General features: G+C 39.2%; 9 protein-coding genes across 9 annotated transcripts; 3 read left to right on the top strand and 6 right to left on the bottom strand.

Annotated features, from left to right (window-relative positions):
• Positions 1–304: 304 nt before the first annotated feature.
• On the top strand, positions 305–858 carry YAH1 (mitochondrial matrix iron-sulfur protein; the record flags this gene model as incomplete). Its single annotated transcript, XM_064822164.1, has 2 exons — positions 305–461; positions 533–858. The coding sequence occupies 2 exons, from the start codon at positions 305–307 to the stop codon at positions 856–858; spliced, it is 483 nt and encodes a 160-aa protein (XP_064681850.1).
• A 1,622-nt stretch (positions 859–2,480) lies between these two features.
• Positions 2,481–3,123, top strand: ATC70_002795 (uncharacterized protein; the record flags this gene model as incomplete). The annotated part of the gene is made up of 3 exons (XM_064822165.1): positions 2,481–2,598; positions 2,657–2,876; positions 2,931–3,123. The coding sequence occupies 3 exons, from the start codon at positions 2,481–2,483 to the stop codon at positions 3,121–3,123; spliced, it is 531 nt and encodes a 176-aa protein (XP_064681851.1).
• Positions 3,124–3,620: 497 nt separating this feature from the next.
• Positions 3,621–4,127, top strand: ATC70_002796 (uncharacterized protein; the record flags this gene model as incomplete). Its single annotated transcript, XM_064822166.1, has 2 exons — positions 3,621–3,780; positions 3,841–4,127. 2 exons carry the CDS (start codon positions 3,621–3,623, stop codon positions 4,125–4,127), a joined length of 447 nt encoding a protein of 148 aa, XP_064681852.1.
• Positions 4,128–8,425: 4,298 nt separating this feature from the next.
• Positions 8,426–9,154, bottom strand: ATC70_002797 (uncharacterized protein; the record flags this gene model as incomplete). The annotated part of the gene is made up of 1 exon (XM_064822167.1): positions 8,426–9,154. The coding sequence occupies one exon, from the start codon at positions 9,152–9,154 to the stop codon at positions 8,426–8,428; it is 729 nt and encodes a 242-aa protein (XP_064681853.1).
• Positions 9,155–9,282: 128 nt separating this feature from the next.
• ATC70_002798 (uncharacterized protein) lies at positions 9,283–9,634 on the bottom strand (the record flags this gene model as incomplete). The annotated part of the gene is made up of 2 exons (XM_064822168.1): positions 9,283–9,399; positions 9,470–9,634. The coding sequence occupies 2 exons, from the start codon at positions 9,632–9,634 to the stop codon at positions 9,283–9,285; spliced, it is 282 nt and encodes a 93-aa protein (XP_064681854.1).
• A 440-nt stretch (positions 9,635–10,074) lies between these two features.
• Positions 10,075–11,218, bottom strand: ATC70_002799 (uncharacterized protein; the record flags this gene model as incomplete). The annotated part of the gene is made up of 3 exons (XM_064822169.1): positions 10,075–10,184; positions 10,249–11,023; positions 11,084–11,218. 3 exons carry the CDS (start codon positions 11,216–11,218, stop codon positions 10,075–10,077), a joined length of 1,020 nt encoding a protein of 339 aa, XP_064681855.1.
• A 1,956-nt stretch (positions 11,219–13,174) lies between these two features.
• Positions 13,175–13,864, bottom strand: ATC70_002800 (uncharacterized protein; the record flags this gene model as incomplete). The annotated part of the gene is made up of 1 exon (XM_064822170.1): positions 13,175–13,864. The coding sequence occupies one exon, from the start codon at positions 13,862–13,864 to the stop codon at positions 13,175–13,177; it is 690 nt and encodes a 229-aa protein (XP_064681856.1).
• Positions 13,865–16,112: 2,248 nt separating this feature from the next.
• On the bottom strand, positions 16,113–18,125 carry ATC70_002801 (uncharacterized protein; the record flags this gene model as incomplete). The annotated part of the gene is made up of 1 exon (XM_064822171.1): positions 16,113–18,125. One exon carries the CDS (start codon positions 18,123–18,125, stop codon positions 16,113–16,115), a length of 2,013 nt encoding a protein of 670 aa, XP_064681857.1.
• Positions 18,126–18,466: 341 nt separating this feature from the next.
• On the bottom strand, positions 18,467–18,796 carry ATC70_002802 (uncharacterized protein; the record flags this gene model as incomplete). Its single annotated transcript, XM_064822172.1, has 1 exon — positions 18,467–18,796. The coding sequence occupies one exon, from the start codon at positions 18,794–18,796 to the stop codon at positions 18,467–18,469; it is 330 nt and encodes a 109-aa protein (XP_064681858.1).
• Positions 18,797–19,352: the final 556 nt, after the last annotated feature.

Raw genomic sequence — 19,352 nt, forward strand, 5'->3', positions numbered from 1 at the left:
CTTGACACAGAAACCAGTACTTGATAGGCATTGTCAAGTGTCGCTATTAGAGGTTTTTTCATACCATAGAATATTAACATTACAAGATCCAAAAGGCTAACCACATTTGCTGAAGACGTAGGCACCAAAAGTTTCCCATCTATTAGCTAACAAACTCAAAACAAATCTCAAGATGACCTACTACAGCAACTCCTTCTAGAGCTTATTTCACTATGGTAGCCGCAACTGAGCTTAAAGATGCTTTTGATTGTATTCAACCCACAAACACTCCTTTTTCCTTTTTCAACACAAGTAAACAATAAACATGGACACTAATTACAAGGAGCAACTGATTTGGTACGAGAATACAGTAAAGCCATACGCTGTTCGACCTATTTCCGTCAAGACACGGGTCTGGCACGCATCTGCCACGAAAGTCCCTTCCCCATCAAAACAACTCAAATTAGCGAGAAGTTCTAGAAGTATTGTACAAGAGTATACATGAACAAGTTTGGCTATCATCTTACACGGACGTGTGTATATATGATTATAGACTCGAACGACAATAACAAAGCTCTACCAACAGCACGCCTTGAACCTAGCAAGCCAACTCGTGACGAAGCTAGTGCTGAGCAATTTGCCATTTGGACAACAAACATGGAAACGGACAACGAGGAACAAGAGAGCTGCTCTTCATTACTTAAATTTCAGACAACCATTGATGCGGATAGCAACCTTAAAAGTTCGAAACAGAGCGATAAACACTTGATTGATCTCAATGCCAGCAATCAGAAACCGATAATAAGCGATTCAGTAGCCGAGGTAATTGGGATTATAACACAGTTGGAATGGATTTCAGCTACTGATTCCTGTGTATGAAGCTTCAAATTAGGTATATAAATGATACAGGGCTGTTGGTTTGTCTCAAGTATCTAAATCCCGTTTTCACAGATCACCTATACTACGAACCATGAGTGAGAGCACCATATATTTTGATGCTGCGAATGAATGGGAGAGTGAGATTAGTGTTCAAGCGTCAATGATCGAGTCTGATCACAAAAACAGCATATCCAGCGACATACCCCAACAACAGATGATCCAAGAGCGACTCGCTTTGTTTAACCAAACAATCTTTATACCAAATCAACTAGAATCGATACATGCAGATCTAAAGAGGCAAGACATGTTGCTCGTTATGCCATCTGGCCCAGCACGAGATATGTGCTATCTACTGCCGTCTACATTACAGAAGCCATCTCATCTAATTACCATTGTGATACTGGCCTCCTATGCATCACTACAAGAAAAAGATGCAAATCCATCCTACACTTCAGATCATGTCCAAAGCGCGTTTGTATCCAGGTTCAGAGTGTCAAAAAGGCACTGGATGCTACCTTTACAGTTTCAACAAGCCATCCTCGATACAACACTACGCAAATCAATGGTATTCTTGCTGACATTTGATGATTTTTCAAAATGCAAATCAGGGATCCAGCATTTGCATCAATGCAATCGACTCGCGCGGATAGTTTTAGAAGATGCACACTGTTTCTCTCAGTGGGGTACAGATTTTCATTTTGGGTACCTTAAAATAGCCGAGAAGTTGAGGGGCATGTATCCATATACGCCCATAACAGCGCTGACAGCTATTTCCAATGAGAGGGTGCTAGCTGATATCATGAACAGCTTACACATGCCAGAGAGCACGACTCGGGTGTTCAAAAGAAGCATTTTGTTGTAATAAACTTGAGTAACCATGTGTTGTAAAGATGGAAGATGATATGCATGTTTCCAAACGAAATGTACACTTGACATGACATGAAAAGTATGAGAGGTGCGGTGTGGTAGTCAATATTCAAATGTGGTACAAAGTCATCTATACTCGTATAAATTGATTTGATACACCACCCCGTGCAATATAAATAGCTCAACGAAAAAAATTCTCACCAAAATTTCTCGCTTCTTCTCCTTCTTTTTCAATACATCTCTTCTCTTTTTCACCCCAGAGAAACAGCTTCCTCTACCACCTTTTGAGAAAAAAAAAGTAATAGCTACCACTGTATTCTTTTTTCTTGCGCCCCATCAACCCCACACAACAACAAAGCCATATCATAAATAATAAAAAAAAAAAGCTTTAATACTTTTTAAACTTTTTTTTATTGCTCAATACATTTTTTTTAAACCCTTGACCCTCCCCTTTTCATATTTCTGTTTGTTTTAGGTGTTTTTACAGGTAAGTCATTTGATTGTTCAGCAACAAGACACTAGACTAAATGCTGTGCTTTAGCGAAACACCTACAAGGAAATAGAGTAACAGCACTGGATAAGCACACAGTAATCCTTCTTTACGCTTCAAGCACCATCTTTTCCAAGGCCACCAAAGAAAAGAATATAATACCCTCAAGTAATAGTAATAGTAGTAGTAGTAAACAGTTTAGTATCTTGAGTCCATGATTATCGCAAGTCCAGCAAAAAAGGAAATATCAATTCCTCTACAACCCATGACATCAGTTTCTTCTTCCACTGCTACCTCCAATAACAATAACAGCAATAACTCAAAACTAAACCTAGTAGCAGAGGAAACTGCAGTCGATATTGTCACTGTCAACGCTCGCAATGGTAAGTTGGAGATAAATGCAGAGATAAAGCATTGGATGACTCACGACACTGCAAACAGGCAAAAGTGACTATATTGTCCAAGTATTTGGTCAAACCAGCATCTTTCATTCTCAAGTGGAAGAGACCCTAAGCATCAAGACAACCAGAACAGGATTTTCCGAGATGAGAACTCTTTCTTGTGAAGCATTCATTCATAACGACACTGTCTTTCTTAGCTCTCCTTTTGTTGGTCCGAATGCTGGTTTGTTGAATTGGGCAGATGGTGAATTTCAATCATGGTAAGCTTTTTGGGATGAGGTGTTTTTTCTGTATTTAACATGTGTGTCATGTAGTATCACTCATTTGATTGAGCTCGCCGAGGAGAAAACGGGATGTAGCGCCTTGGTAGTATCTATTGATCGACACAATTACAAGGACACATTAAGCACCATGCTACGTGCTTTTATGTATCTTGGATTTGAAATGATTGATCCTGCAATCTACGGCCAAGAAGCAGGCTATGTTCTTGTGGGTTATGAGCTTTAAAAGACTAGCGCTCCGCTGTATTTTTCGTCTCTCACACCCACACTTACACACATCCCCTTACCTATATGCATTTTATAAGCCAAATAGTATATCTCTTTCACACACATATATTCAATAAATTTTCCTGTTCTCTCACACTAAAACTTAGTCTTTATAACGTCAAACTCTATCATCAAGAAGTTGCACAAAATGCTGGCTATGCAACAAGGAATTTCAGCTATTGGAGGAGATAAAACCCAGGATGGAAATTATTTTATGTTTCTTTTTTTTACATGAATAAATCAAATGAACCTATCATCATGTGCTAAGGCACCCTTCATGTGCATTATAAAATAATACGATAGCATATGTTTCAGACTGTATTTTTGCCATTTCAAACGGCCTTTAGATGATTCACATTTTTGTGCGATAATCGGATTGATCTAAAGGGTATATAAACCCCAAGGTAAATCAGGTTTTTTTTTTCATTATTCAAATCAAATATCCTTGTCTCTAAAATGAAGCTTCAAATCCTTGCTACCATCCTGTTTGCCTGTCTCTGTTCAATGGTGTCTTCTATAAGCATTCCATACGATACCATGGATGACTTCGAAATTGCAAAACTCTATGTTGCTGAACTGAATAGTGCTCCACCAGTGACCGATAATAGCCAAGGACGTAAGTACACAATGGCATAGCAAATGTGAAGCACATTTGAAACTAATGCCTCGTTTACAGAAATTGTATATCCTACTCCTAATACTACTTGGTATGTTGGCGAAAGAGTCAATGTTACATTTAATAAGGGTGTTCCCAATGAAACGGTTGCCATCTTCTTCTTCAACAAGACTGATACTTTGGCTGGTGGCCCATTAAACCAAACCAGCTTCCCTTTTACTGTGCCTCCATCTGCCGTTAGTGTCCCAGAATCTGGTACTTCTCTCTTGTTGGCTGTCAGACGTCAAAACAGATATCTGCAAACTGTTGATTCTGTCGTCGTCCATGTCGTTGCTCAAGCCCCTTAATCTCTCACGCACTAATCTATCCTCTGTACTATATCTACAAACTTTAATTGTAAATAAAAAAAAGTTCTTTTACTATCTGAAATATGACAAATCGAAATTTCAAATGATGGCAGTAGTACGAAAATCATGAAACTAGACGGATAAACTAATTGGCAAAAAAAAAATCTGCCTCATGTTTGATAGGCCATGTCTTTTGTGTTTGGTTGCCTAATCTCTTCGTAATACTCATAATGCAAGTTGGTAGCGATCGCATAGAAGCAACAAGTCCAATGATAATGGATCGACGTTTAGAACTAAAACCATTGTTTTGTGATTCGGTTGTGCTTCGGTTCAATTTTAATCAATTTTACGATGTATATGCCAAGTATATAAAACAATAGCAAAAGAAATTCGATTGATTCCATGGGAGTTATAGATTTCCAAGTAACAGAAACCTTGTTTTCCTGTATGACATCATTATCTCAGGAAACAAGGAACGGAAAAACCAATTGTCAGGACATAATCTCATCATTCTTAAGGCTACTTGAACGAAGTTCTAGCAAAAATCCTTCTTTATTGATTAAAACCATCATTAACCGTACATCGATTTGCTTAAATGATGCCTGCATTTGTGAGTATTCTGTAAAAAAAAATAGCATATATTATCTTACAAATTGTGATGCAATATCTCTGCCCTAATGGGCGCACTGACCATAATGCTACGCCTTTCTATCTTTTTTTTCAACTCAGCAGCAACTTTCATCATCATCAAATGAATTGAGAATTCTGATGTCAAGATGGGATTTTTCTATTTTCAACGTTAAATCTAAAAATATACAAATATTTTTAGAACTTGAGATCAGAAAATCTCCCGTTGAATTAAAATTCATATGCTAAAATATGCATACGTTGTGTGGTGATAAGAATGCTTGACATGACTAAATTTTTGGAAAAGGCCAATGTAATCGTCTCTGATCCACTGATCGAACTATGCTTCCATCATATAATCTTAACCATGTTTTCATCTACGCATTTCCAGTTTGTAACATATACAGCCAAGAGATCATGACGATAGTTTGCTAAAAAGGGTCGATACCTCAACTATTCCATCACAAACTCGATGAAGATTAGAAAGTATGTTCGTTATAGGATGTTTATTGCAATATAAATAGTAAAGCTATTCATTGCTAGTTTAACATAGCTTTTGCACCAAGCACTCCATGTTTGAGAATATAAGAGAGACGTTTTGATCTCCTTGATTAATGCCAAGGGTTTTGTAAGTCGCGGTAGCATGCCCATTGGCCTGTAGGGCAGCTGTGCTCGCCATTGCAGTATTGGTATCCAGAGCATACAGTGGTTTGGCGTTCATAGCATTCACCAAATAAGCCCGTATCAGCACATGTACAGCAATATCCGTAATATCTACCGTCATTGTTTGTTTGTCTACAAGTAGCACTGACAACATTCAAGATTGCCAAGACGCAAAAAAAGCAAAATAACCAAGGATCTGACAGAGGCAAGCATATTGAAAGGATTGAGCAAAAGTATCAAAGGAATTTAGCTGAAAGTAGGTGAAAAAATGTCCTCTTTATATACGATATCTTACAGCAGGGACATGTAACGTAACAGATTTAAACAAATTATAGTATTGAAACTATCTGCAAGAAGGCGCAATTGCCGATATTCAGGGGGGCATATCCAAGTTCCATAGTGCAAAACAAGCACGCTTTGTGGTTCTTTCTGTGCAAAAACCAGTAGAATAGTCAGCTGAAGGCATGTAGATAGCAGTTCTGGATTGAAGGAAAGGCTTTTTTTTTAAATAGCACAACGGATTTAAACACTATATACAAGTAAAGTGCTGCGCAATAAGTTTTAACGAATGACGCTCAGGGCTATACTCATGACTTTTGCATATGAAATGAAGGAGAACACAAACAAATGCGTCGATCATTGCATGCAAAAACCGGTGAATGAGCCTATTCATTGGAAAAAAGAACGTTATTGAAACAGGCGAAGTATTTTAGTCGATCAACAGAAAATATAACAGGATATAGTGTTATGGCAGTTGCTATCCTACTACTAACGTACACTAGCGTTTCACTTTTTGATATTGTATTGTCAAGTGAAATTTCTCCGTGAGCAGCTTTTAACTGTGGATTTGACGCTACTACAATGCTCTACGTTTGTATCACTGGAGATAATTCATATATGGGGAGACAGCGCAGTTGCATTGCCCCTTACTACTCGAAAATACGTAGAATACAGCAAAATTGTTTTGACTCGAGTCGTGATTTCTCGCGTTAGAGGCCGTTTTAAACTGCCGGAGTGTGGCCAAATAGCTTTTATCATCTAGCAGTTGATTTCTGATAGTTTTGCTCAACTTTTTTGGGACCAAAAAAACATCGTTGAAAATCGACTCTAGACCATGAGGGGTAACCTCATGGAAAATCATCAAAAACCAAATGATCGCATTTTTCACCTCAAAAAATGAAAACTTTCGTTATGACATATATTAAGCCAAAATGTTCCTACAGGTCCAAGTGAGAGTCCGAAACTTTGTTTGTGAAGCCTTCAAATATAAAATCTCGACATTTTGGCCATAAACCTCATTTCATACTCTTATAAATTGCGCAATACTTTTGCTCAAAATATTCATGCAAGTAGCGTTGCTGGATGCGCCTTGAAAAGTACTTCAAGGAAGCATAAAGGAGTAATTTTTTTTTTTTTTTTTTTTTTTTTTGTAGGGGAGTCGAGCTCCAGGTTTTATTTAAAGTCCTTAAAATGTCATACTGAGGGAAAGAAAAGACTGTTGGTGGACCCAATGTCTGCAAAGAAGGGGAATAAGATATTTTTGAATTAAGTTGGGAAAGAAATCTACTACTAATAAGGTGCGACACCTAGAGCCAAAACAGTCTTGCGGAAATCGTCAAAATATAGATAATGGATAGAGTACAAAACACCAAACGAGGACATCAGTACTACTTCAAAAAATCAAACAACTTGCGTTCACCAGGATTTGAACCGGGATCCTCCCGTTGGCATACGGGAGTTCTACCACTTCGCCCTACCACCAGGGACTAGCATAAAGGAGTAAAAGATGATCAGCACAACTTACATAGTCAATTCTGGTAAAATAGTTCATTCAAGTCGATTTTAAGCAAATTTTGGCCAATGCATTGCAGTAAGATAGGGCGGAGATTAAATGTATTTTGCGGTTGGCAAGATGATAGTAGCTATGCTTGCTCTAGGGGTAATTGATGATTTAGGAAAATGGAATTGCATATTGATCAGAGCTATAGCATAGCTTTCTTACTATTTTTTTTGATTCTGTTACTTATATTCAATATGTACAAACTTTTCATTCAAATGCGCATCCTACTAATATATAATTAAAAAAAATACTATCCCACCCTATCATAAGACTTCCTGCAATGTCTATATTTGTATGGTAGATAAACTACTAATGAGGAGGAGTGAGAGCCAACCCCTCCAGCAAGGGATTATTGGGCAATAAGAGGTCAATTAGACTAAAATACTCTATTGACAGGGTTCTTGGGAACACTGCAACAGGCATATTCACCCTTAGGACATTTATGTGCTCCCAGAGCTTTTAAAATTATCAAAACGCGCATCATTGAATGCAGCTTTACAATGTCTAACAAAGCCTGTAGTTTCCCATATACAACAAAATTTAGTGTACCTATTACTATGACTCAACTCTCTACATTTAGCACTGACAATATTAAGAGTGGCCAAGACACAAAAGAGCAGAACAAACGAGGAGTGGCAAAGGCAAAGTCATTGATAGGTATAGTTTTACGTGAAAAAAATGAAACCATCTAAAAGATGTCCTCGTAATATTCAAATCTGATGAAAGGCACAAATAACAAATTTAAAAACGCAACAAGGCGTAACTTGTGGCATCTATGAATGTATCTGCCGCTTCTAAATATTAAATATTGCGAAATGAGCACGCCTTATTGATCTTTGGGCTCAGGAACCAGCAGACTAGCCTGCTCAAAGCAATAAAGCTTGAACTTGAATGAAACACAAACGTTTCCTTCAACTACTGCATGGTAAAGCATGACGTTTACTATTTTTGACAGCAATTTCATATAAAATTGTATGCGCTTTTGACCATGATACTCCAGAAGATGCGCAAAGAATGATATTTTCAAATCAACTATTTGTATGATAATCAGATTCCTAGTTACAATGCGTGATTAAAATTGCGTTTATTATGTTATTTACAGAATAAACCACTATATTATAAGTATTGGTATATGTTATATACAATAAATGACATTTCTATACAAAATCTAGGCAGATTGTACAACCTCTAAGCCAGTGTCTTCTTTCTCCAAAGCCTCCAATACAGACTCCTCTTGCTTTGAAGCGTTGTTTAGCCAGCTCAAATAAGCATTCCAAATAATACCCAAGCTGCTAACAAACGGCAAACGGTATTGCAAAGGCATAAACTTGAAATTGATGAATTGCACAGCAGGCCATACCTTGTAGTTTGCAATCAGTGCAGGCACATAAGCATCCTTGAATTTCTCCTTTACACCTTCCCATTTACCAGTTTCTGCGATTCCCATGACTGTAAAGAACAAGACCAAACCAGCAGGTGCAAATAGAGCTTGATCTGTCACCATACGCTTGATAGCCATGCCGTTTGCCCTTTTGGTAATTTGATTTTGCACAGCTTTGGATACGACACCTGTAGCCACAGGCATTGGGAAGAATTTATCCAAAAACATGTACCACTTGCCACCCAAAGGTGCCACACAAAAATTGTAGGTAGCAAATCGTAGTGTACGTTGAAAATCCCATGTCTTTGTCAATGTCCACATACTTTCATGCTTTCTCACAGATTCAGGTAGATATTTATCCTCTAATTGTTTGTTGTACTTGTCGTATAGACTAATGCTTTGCGCTAGCGTATCGCTGACAGCGCCGAGGATGCCATTGGCGACACATAGTGTGAGGATGGGCCGTTTATCGTAGGATTTGTTGTAAAAAACTTTCAAGGCTCTTAGGCTGTTCATTAATGATGAAACAAGGTAAAGAAAGGATGCAATAAGATGAATTTCGACGTTTCTAAAGATTTATTATATCATTATAGTTTGAAACCCCTATTCAATCCTGGGGGGGGAGGAGTATATGATGAATGCCATCATTGTTTGATAACCTTTGGTGAGTTTCGGGCCTTTTCTTCTTTCGTTGTTTTACTACTACTGCTGCTGCTACTGCTAGATTTTTTGTTATCTCTAGGAAAAGCACTCGAGATAGCCTACACATTGACGTCAGTTTTATGCATTTACATCTTTATAAGGCTTAAGCTAGAAATCCAGAAAACTTACGTCGATAGTCTTAAAAAGAATCAATGAACCGGCGAGGTATTTGATCGCCAACATAAGGTTGGGGCCAATGTCAATGGTGATATTGGCTTTATGGGAAAATTTGTTGAATTGTTGCAAAACTCTACTGCTTAGATCAACTGAGAGTTTGACTGTGGTATCTTCCATTAGTGAATTTTTAAGAGATGAAAACTCAATTTCAAGAGAGCTGGCAGAAAGATTGTGCGTATGACAAGAGTCCAGACTTCCAAATGCTCACAGTCACCGATCCTTGTCTAATACAGGCAACATCCTGCATATCCTGATTCATTACTCACCCACAAATATGAATTGTTCATTGTGAGATCTGATAGAAGGAAACCAAGAGTAGATCTGATTGCTTCTTCGGCTGTCATGACAACGAATTTAGGCTTTATTCGAGATCAAGGTACAATTATGCATGATTGTGTACCATTGTCAAACCATGGTAAATGTTAAATGAACATTTAATTTACTTTATTAAAAGAAATAGAAACAAACAAGAATAACAATGACTTTACAATGAGAGAGTGGAAAGAATAAAAATAACAAATGTACAACATGCTAAAAAAAAAGAAACATATGGAAAGTTAACCTCTTGAGAAGGACTCATTCGACGTCATTACACGCTGTCTCATTGCACAAACTTGAGAGGCAAAATTTGGGCTTTCATTCCTCAAGATGGGCGATGGCGTCAGTTCTAAATACGTACATAGTTTTAGTGTACCACAATTACATAACGTACGAGGAAATTTTCATGTTACCTGTGGGAGATAATGGCGTTTGAGCAACTACTGATCTTGTATGAAATTGGCTGAACCCTTCCAATGCTTCATATTCATCAGAGGTGATATCGACAGCATCCAATTTAGGCTTTTCTTCTAACTGAATACTCTTCAAATGTTCAATTGGCAAACGGAGATCTTCAATGGATATTCTTCTTCTGATATGGCTATTGGCAGGAAATGTGGCAGAAACCGGTGATACCAAAGTTGACTCTGAAGATAAAGTAGATGTAGATGATCTACGGCGAGAATTGTGATGAGGATTTTCATTCGCAGTAGAATAAGGCTGATAGGGCTGCTGATAGAACGAAGGTTCTCTCCTAATTGGCCATGAGCAGCGGTTGCGAGGCGTATTTTGCAGCTGTTGTTGAGGGGTTGGATACATTAAAGAAGCAGAAGTAAGAGGTAGGTTGTATGTGGTAGAAGTGCAAGTCAAAGAGGCTCTTCTTGGTAAAGGCAATTTTCGGCTGTCAACCATGGACGAATGTTCTAATGCAGGTACATCTTCTTTGTTATTGTTGTCGTTAAAATCAGATGTGGGATATGAAAGCGTGTATCGAGAGGTTGATGGTTCAGATTTAATCGGAGTGGGCGATCTTGAAGGTTTTTGATTTAATTTAGCAGATTTAGCAGTAGAATGGAGAGTGGTTGAGGAGGATCTTTTGGTCTTTTCATGTGTCTGGGTGTGCTGCATCATATTGTCAAATCTACTGAACCTTCTATTGCAGCCAGGGACAATGCATTCATAAGGTTTCTGGATGGTATCGTTAATTATGGCCTGCTATGTATCAATAAGGAGATGATAAAATGGTACCTCGCCAGTGTGCTTTCTTTCGTGTCTTGCTAGATGTTCGCTACGAGTAAATACCATGTCACAGTTACCATAGCCAGTACATTTAAACAGCTTTGGTGCTGATCTAGGGCCTGTGGATCTTCTTCTGTTTGGCATGTGAGTGAATTGATTGATAAATAAAAGATGCAAAAAAAGAGAGAGAGAAAATGTGATGATAAGATGAGAGAGAGAGGAGAGACGAAGGGAATTTTATACGAGATCGGTCCTTTTTATTTTTTTTCCATGAGTGAAACCTAACTTTAAATACGATAATGTGGCAGACAGGACACACACACAGTCCAGGGCGAATTGAGACATATCAAAAGATATCATTCGCATAAATCCATTTTTGAGTAATTTTTTTCTTGTACGACAAGCATCACATTGTAAATCGGTTGTCAACTTGATGATTTTGTACCATGTTGGGATGTGGGATCATTCAAGATGGCAAGTTGAATATTTTCATATGTTGAATTAACATGAAAAATCAAACTAGATATGAGCCATTTTGATTCCATTGGTCCCCTTTTTTCACACAGATATGATGAAATATAAGGGTCAGACCAGTCAATCAGTAACCCAACCCATTTTCGGGCCTTTCTGATTCATTTCGAGCCCATGAAATGTCATCCACTCAGAGCAAGAATTAACATGCGTTGATTCATCATGATATATTTGTTGTTGTCTTGATTTTTGTTTCTTTTAAGTACAAACAGATGTCAATGTAGCTTTCTAGGATTGATGTCAGAAATAGACCTCATCTCATCTGCGTCGTGCTCAGTCCAAAAAAAAAAAAAAAAAAAAAAAAAAAAAAAAATACAGTTACTCATTGTTTTAAAATGACTATTAGGTTCCCACAGGACAAGTTTTAGAATGGAGCATTAAATCATTTCGAGCTAAAATGATGCCTACATCTCTATATATCGACATTATAAATTGTTTTATGATCGAACGATTACCCATTAGTTCTTACAAGAGGGAGGGAAATGTCAATGCGTTACTGATTTGTGGGACATTGTCTTGTGTTGCTCAGGTGGTTAGGTTAGAACCATAAAAGCACCAAACAGTGTTACTTGATTCAACTAAAAAGATCATCATACCATATGCTTTGCAACTGTTTTTGCCTCTTTACCAGGGTTTACTTTTTACATTTTGTTGAGTAAATGGAAACGCATAGTGCCTTTTCGTTCATGGTAGCTTAGTGGCATTCGATTCAATTCAATCGTCCTTTCAAATTTCTTGCACTCACGAGCAACAGATGACAGTTTTGCAAACCTAAAATTAAACTGGTTGTAATTCTAGACAACTCCTTTTTTGATCTCTTCTGTAGTATGGTACACAGGCGCTCTTATTATTATGGAAGCCACGTTTGTTCTGGCGTTGAATTAGATTGGCCCTGCTCAGTTCGATTGCCTGCAGGAGCAACGTATATTTTGTGGCAATCTTCTCGCGCATGTCGACCGACTGGTCAAGTTTGGCCGACTTTGAAAACAAATATCTTAGACCTGAAATTTTATGCAAATCCATTTAATTTAACTTGCTTAATTTCTCATTGAACAGGGTGAGTATATAGATTCCCATCTAACAGACATCTTTACGTAAAATTATACTTTACTAAATACAGACGAGATTGCGAAAATGAGTGATTTCAAATGTATCGAATTACTGCTCTTGATCTGTTAATTTGAAAATCAACAGCAGCTACGTTTTCTATCAGAATACCAAGAAATAAAGAATGGCGTTATCATTGGTAATGGATTACTTTCCATGCTCATTTTAAAAGAGCCTAATTGCAGTGTTTTCATCGGTTGATGATAGTGCCGGATATACCTATCTCATCCATCATCTGTCAACATTAGAGCTATTTATAGTGCCTTTCAGCTTTTTGCAGTGTGGAAAATCGGCTGCCCCTGATGAGATCTCTCAATATCTACGCGATTAAGCACATCTTGGCATTCATATCTAATTTTCTTTGACAGTATCAAACACAATCGTACATTCTGTATAATAAAACAATAATTTATTCACAACTTATTAATCAAGTAAAAGTTTTCTAGCATAAAATCATGTATTCTAACCCAAAAGACTTCCAGCAACAGGTAAACCTCCTCCCAATAGACCGCCTCCAGAGGCCTTGTTGGCAGCTGGTTGCACATTTTCTTGGCTTCGTGCACGACCACGGCCACCACTGGGTTTACGAGCACGACTTCCCTTGCCGCTTGTCACTGCTGCTTGCTTAGCAGTGTTCTTTTTGGCAGTTTTGCCGCCACCTAGTAAACCGCCAACCACAGGCAAACCGCCGCCCAAGAGATCTCTTTCCTGAATATTGCTACGCTTGGTGACTTCATCGTCCCATCGGTCACCATGACGGTCATTAGAGCGAACACTACGGCTAGATCCTACACCTTTGTCACTATCGCCACCCAGTAACCCACCAACAAGGCCGCGCTTCTCGAGTAAACCGCCAGTAGATTGCTTTCCACCCTTGGGAGCAACATTGCCTAAGCCAGCGACGCTGAGACCCGGGACAATGCCAGCTGGTAAAGCGCCAGCAAGAGGTAATCCACTTCTCTTCTTCTTCTTTCTATCAGGGCTTGGTCCTGTAGCAGGAGCAACTAAACCAGCAGCAGTGCCTACTAGACTTCCAGTGCCTCCAGGGACGACAGTGGCCAATACACCATCAACGGGTGCAACGGCGGATGCGTTTGAAAAATAGATCAAGAAACTAGCGAGTGCTACTGCGAATAATGTGTGTGTACGCATGATTGTATGATTGTATAGTAATAAAAAGGGAAACAGATATGGATCCTTTTATACGAAAATAAGAAATTGAAGGATGACTCCATATGCACACTATAAGAAGGAGAATCAGAAATTACTAAACCTTTGTAGCAAGAGCAAGAGAGCTGTGTACTCCTATTATTTTGATTTTCATATACCCACCCACCTGTTGGTTTTCTTAATTAGCGCTATTGCAAGATGAAGAGTTCACATATCTTGAAGAAATTGTACATGCTATACTATACCCACAATAATTGATTATATTTTTTTGTGCTGATTATTCTAGTGCCATGTTACTTGCTGTGCAAATTCAGGTATCTTGTGTACAAATGCGTTTATAAACCAACCTACTCACTGCTCTGGTCCAACGAATTTGTATTCCATCAGTGCTCCATACTGTCAATAGAAAGGTAAGATCTTACAGAAAAAAAACAGGTATATGCACAGTGTCATTTTACCACACTCTACTCACTATCCCTCCTCCCCTTTATCCACACCTCCTTCTTTTTTTTTTAGCAAGGTATTCTCATCACATAGCCATCCTACTCAGTGAACCTTTGGGAGTCGCCCCCTTTTACAATCAGTAGGGACGTGTAATTTTACAAGGTGCCAAATACTGAAATAACCATAATCTGCGAGGGGTTCAAGGAGATGAGGAGACTGCAAGGCACATCATAGTCATGTACGTAAAGGAGAATCAATTAGGGGCAAATCCTCATTGTCCTTGCTACATGTAACTATATATACTAAGCAGTTATTCAGAGAATATAAAGGCAGAGAAAATCAAGTGACATGCATAAACCACAGTTTAACAATCACGGAAGCAGAATACGTTCATGCAAAGTAAATCAATAATCTCTTCTTGTACATGAAGAATTTCAAACGTGTTAGCACAATAAGCAGCTATATCTTACTATTGTAAACATGATATGTTAGGGACCATATACTACGGACCAACAGGATAAGCCTAATAGAAATCACCTAATAATCTGTGCCACTATATAGGACCACCTAATTCGTCGTTATTCGCTCTGGCTTATTTGATTTAAAGCATAACGAACTAGCTGTCTGCCCTTGCTAATGCTCAGTGAATGCATCTTTCTTTCTCCTGTAGTATGTATGATTATCTAATGTGTATATTGTCATTACAAAAAAAAAAAACCTTTATGAGGCAAAACTCTCCCAAAAAAAGTTTTTGGGTTAAGCAATTGCCCTTTTAATTTCATGATCTCCATTTAATCAGCATCGTAACCATAATTGTTAACACCATTCTCATCATCAGAAAGGCATTTTTTTTAAAGGTTTTTATTACTTGCTCCGCGTAGACAATAGTAGCAGGACTATAATCAAGCGGCGGGCGCAATTTTCTGTGATAATATTATACATGTTTAGACAAAATATGAGAACGATATAAAAGAGGGACTATTATAGGCTGGCATGAATGAGATCTTCGTCGATCATTTTTTGGATGTCGAGTCGGATACTATTCAGCACAGCGGCGGGAGCGAAGGAAGTTTGATTTAAGATTAGACGATAGTGAGCTTTCCAAATGTTAGACATCGCAATGATGACTATATGATGGGAGGAAGCACGAGGCCGCTGACTATATCGAATATTGTAAAAGTCGAGAGTACAGAAAGGCATTTGAGTAAGCCAGCAGCAGCGCCTCTCGCTAAAATTGATTGAAACTCAGTTTATCTTTTCTATTCAAGATTGGCCAAATTTCGTCTTTGTCGACTCCTTTAATCTATTTTGTAATATTCGACTATATGAACTGTGGCTATCATCCGATGCTTCCTAATACATTCTTGGAGTATTTTTCAAGGCGCATCCAATGGTGCCAAGTAAAATATATGTTTTGAATAAGCTTATTACGTAATTTACGGAAATACGAAAAGAGGTTTCTGGCCAAAAAGTCGAGATTTTACATATCAAGGTCCCACAAAGATGATTTTGGGGGCTACGTTGGATCGATAGAAACATTTTGATTTAATATACACCATAGTAAAAGTCTTCGTTATCAAGGTGAAAAACGCGATCGCTTGATTTTCGATGAAAACCATGAGGTACTTTTTTTTTTTTTTTAAATTGTTTTTATTGATTGCTCCGTGTAAGTAGGTCCCTAGGGCACTACCAAGAGGCGGGCGCAATTGATATGATATTCAATTGTATTTAGGATAAAGCGATAGATGACAGGAACAGATGATAGATGATAATTGTGATTAGAGAATTACAATTGCTTGTGAATTTCAGTTTGGGCATGTAGTTGAAGGAGCTCGTTCTTGATCTGCTGGACCACATCGATCCATATAAATGGAGTCGAGTGAAAGATCATACGAACTTGAGCTCGCCAAATGTTGCCAAGTGTTACCAGTACGACCATGTGAGCAGTGGTGTATGATTTGGAGACATACTTGATGTTTTCAAAGTCAAGAGAGGAACAGGCTTGGATAATATCACCAATCGAAACGGTTGGCCACAAGAATTCAAAGATGATAGCTTTCCAGATGGATGCCTTACTGGAACAGAGGAAAAGCAAGTGTACAGCATTTTCTTCGTTACCACAGATCGGGCAGAGAGGTGACTCAGCTATCTCAAAGTAGTGTAGCAGGCGTTTGGTCGGGATGGTGTGGGTGAGGAAGCGATAGATGACATTACGGTGGACAAGGTTCAGGGACAGAGACCAGAAGAAATTCCAGTTGGACCTGGCAATGCTGGAGGTGTGAGCCTCGATGCATGCTGTGCGGAATGTTCTGGTTGAAATCTGTCGAGTGAGGCCTTGCTGGCTGTTGAAATCATAGGAGTCAATAAACGGTTTGAAGGAGATGTCGGTTGTGCGGTTGGTGCCACCCTGAGGGGGTTGTAGCATGAGGCTAAAGTACGGCTGGATATGTACTTTGTTCTCGTTGATTTGCTTCAGGATTTTCTTGCAAGCGCGTCGAATGTCAGCTGGGATGGTTGGTGCTTTTCGTGCTTCGAGTTGCAGAGGTTGGTCAGGATTGGGTTGATAAAGATCCTTTACTTGCAACTGAGTGGCCCTAATCGGCATTTTGGAGACAGTGGCAGACGGCTGCAGAATGGCTTTGACAGGTAGGATTGAGGCGGTAGCAATATTGAGGTGAACTGGTTCATTGATGCGTTTGAGGCGGTCAACTGATTTGTAGATCATTGTTACCGTGTTGGTGCGTTGTTTGGTGAGACCAGTGGTTCGTGTGAGGGGAAAGAGCAACGGAACCTGCACATGCGCACTCTGATTTTGCTTATTCACTAGCATGACCAGCATGAGATCTAGGATGTGGGGCGAGTCAGAGGGATGGAGGAGCGGTTGAACCCAACGAAAGTATAGGGCTGATTGTTGCAGAGCAACATCCAGAACACCTAATCCACCTAATGGCTTCGGCTTGGTCCATGTGGCCCAGGGGATAACAGGAAAGATGCCTTTTCGTAGAAACTTGGTGCAAATGGACTGGATAGCTTGGACATTACTTTGAGCAAACGGAGTTACTCGTAGTACATACCAGCATTTGGACAAAATCAAACTGTTGAGCACTGTAGCTTTGCCAACGACGGAGAGACTTCTTACACTGTGGATTTTGGTAGCTGTCCGGAGATTGTCGACAAGACCACCGATAAATACTTCACGTTGTTGAACCGATTGCAGCAGAGGAAACCCGAGATAGATCACTGGATTGGAATCCTTGTTGGATGTGAATTTTGTGATATTCATTTCCGAGAGTCGTGCTTGCCAATATGACCATGTGTTTTGACCAGAGAGCGAGATAGCTTCGACCTTGTTGTAGTTAATCTTGGCATTGGTTGCATTGCAATAGACATCTAAGTGGTACTCGAGTCTTGCCAGATCAGGAAGGTCTTGAACAAATACAAAAGCATCGTCAGCGTAACATAGGATTTTTGACACATGAACTAAAGGGTCATTAGCATTATAGTTGGGATGGTCAGTTGCATACTGCATTTGATAGCCGTGGTATAATGGATCATTGAGAATAGACCGCAGAAAGGGTTCAATAGCCAAATTGTACAAAATAGAGGAAATGGGGTCACCTTGCTTTAAGCCTCGCAGCTTGGGAATATCATCAGTAAAGTAACCATTCACATTGATGCGCAAGAGATTTTGGCCCATCATGTTGATGATGCAGCGGACAAGATTAGCAGGGAAGCCATAAGTAATGAGTGCTGTTTGAAGGTACGAGAGGTTAACTCGATCGTACGCTTTTTCCGCCATGAGGTACCCCTCATGCTTTTAGGCCGAATTTTGCCCATGTTTTTTTGATCCCCAAAAAGTTGAGCAAACGTGTCAGAAAGTAACTGCCAGATGAGGGCAATTGTTTGGTGCTATTCTGACAATCTAAAACGGCTTCCAACACGAGAAAACACGACCCAAATGCATCCAAACTTTGCTGTACTTTGCGCATTTTTGAGCAGTGAGATATACTGCAGGCTTCGAGTACATCAGAACTACTGCATGGAATTACAAATCTCGCTACTTGTGCAGATCATTCATTATATCAAATCAGATTAACGTGGACCTAAAGCAATGTTATTTATTAAATTTGAATTGAAAAATTACTCCATGGTATCTGTAGTAGCGTGCTTGGCCTTCTTGGCCTTCTTGACCTTCTTAACCTTTTTAAAATTGTTCTGCTTCATTGACCCCTTCTTGGGATGAACTTTATTGTTACCCATCTTGTTCTTCTTTCTCTGACCAGCAGGTCTGGCAGAAACGTTAGTGGCACGGCTATCGCCACCTCCAAGAGCACCGCCCAATAAATCACCAACAAGAGGAAGGCCATCGCGCTTCATTACCATGTTATCGGTAGTAGGCAAAGCTTGAGAGATTTGTATCATACAGCTAGTGAGAGCCAAAGCGACGAAAAGTTGAGATACCACACGCATTATAGTAATGATTTAGAGGAACAGAGAGAGAAAGATAATTGTGTCCCTATTACCAGGTATTGAAAGACTAGGGCTTTTATAGTCATTTGCTTTGTTTGCTCATGCAACCTTTACATGAAGGAGAATACAAGTTGAATCGATGCATGTTTGGTATTGATTGTAACAAGAGAGAAAGAAAGCAAGAGAACTCAAAGATGTACATCAGGATGGGTGCATACAGAGCGACATGTAGATCATTTAAGTGTACTCAAGCAATAAATTAGTGCATTGCTATACGTTTCATGCAGCAAGTGTAGCCGAATGTTATTAAACTCATACCTATACCATTGCTGCACCATCTACATGGTTGATGCGGAAAAATGCAGATAGTAGGCGTTTCCTCTGTAGCTGTGTTTGGTATAATTGCGTAGATCCTGGCCATCGACGTGCTTTCCGAGGCCAGATCGAGCGTTTGCTCTGATTATTTTCGTTCAAGATTGCCCTGAATCTACTCTCCATGTTGGATCGAATAAGGGAACCCAGCTACTGCAACGAGACATGGATGAAGCTTGCTTGG

Source organism: Mucor velutinosus, assembly GCF_035048745.1.
Source record: "Mucor velutinosus strain NIH1002 chromosome Unknown tig00000093, whole genome shotgun sequence".
NCBI lineage: Eukaryota > Fungi > Mucoromycota > Mucoromycetes > Mucorales > Mucoraceae > Mucor > Mucor velutinosus.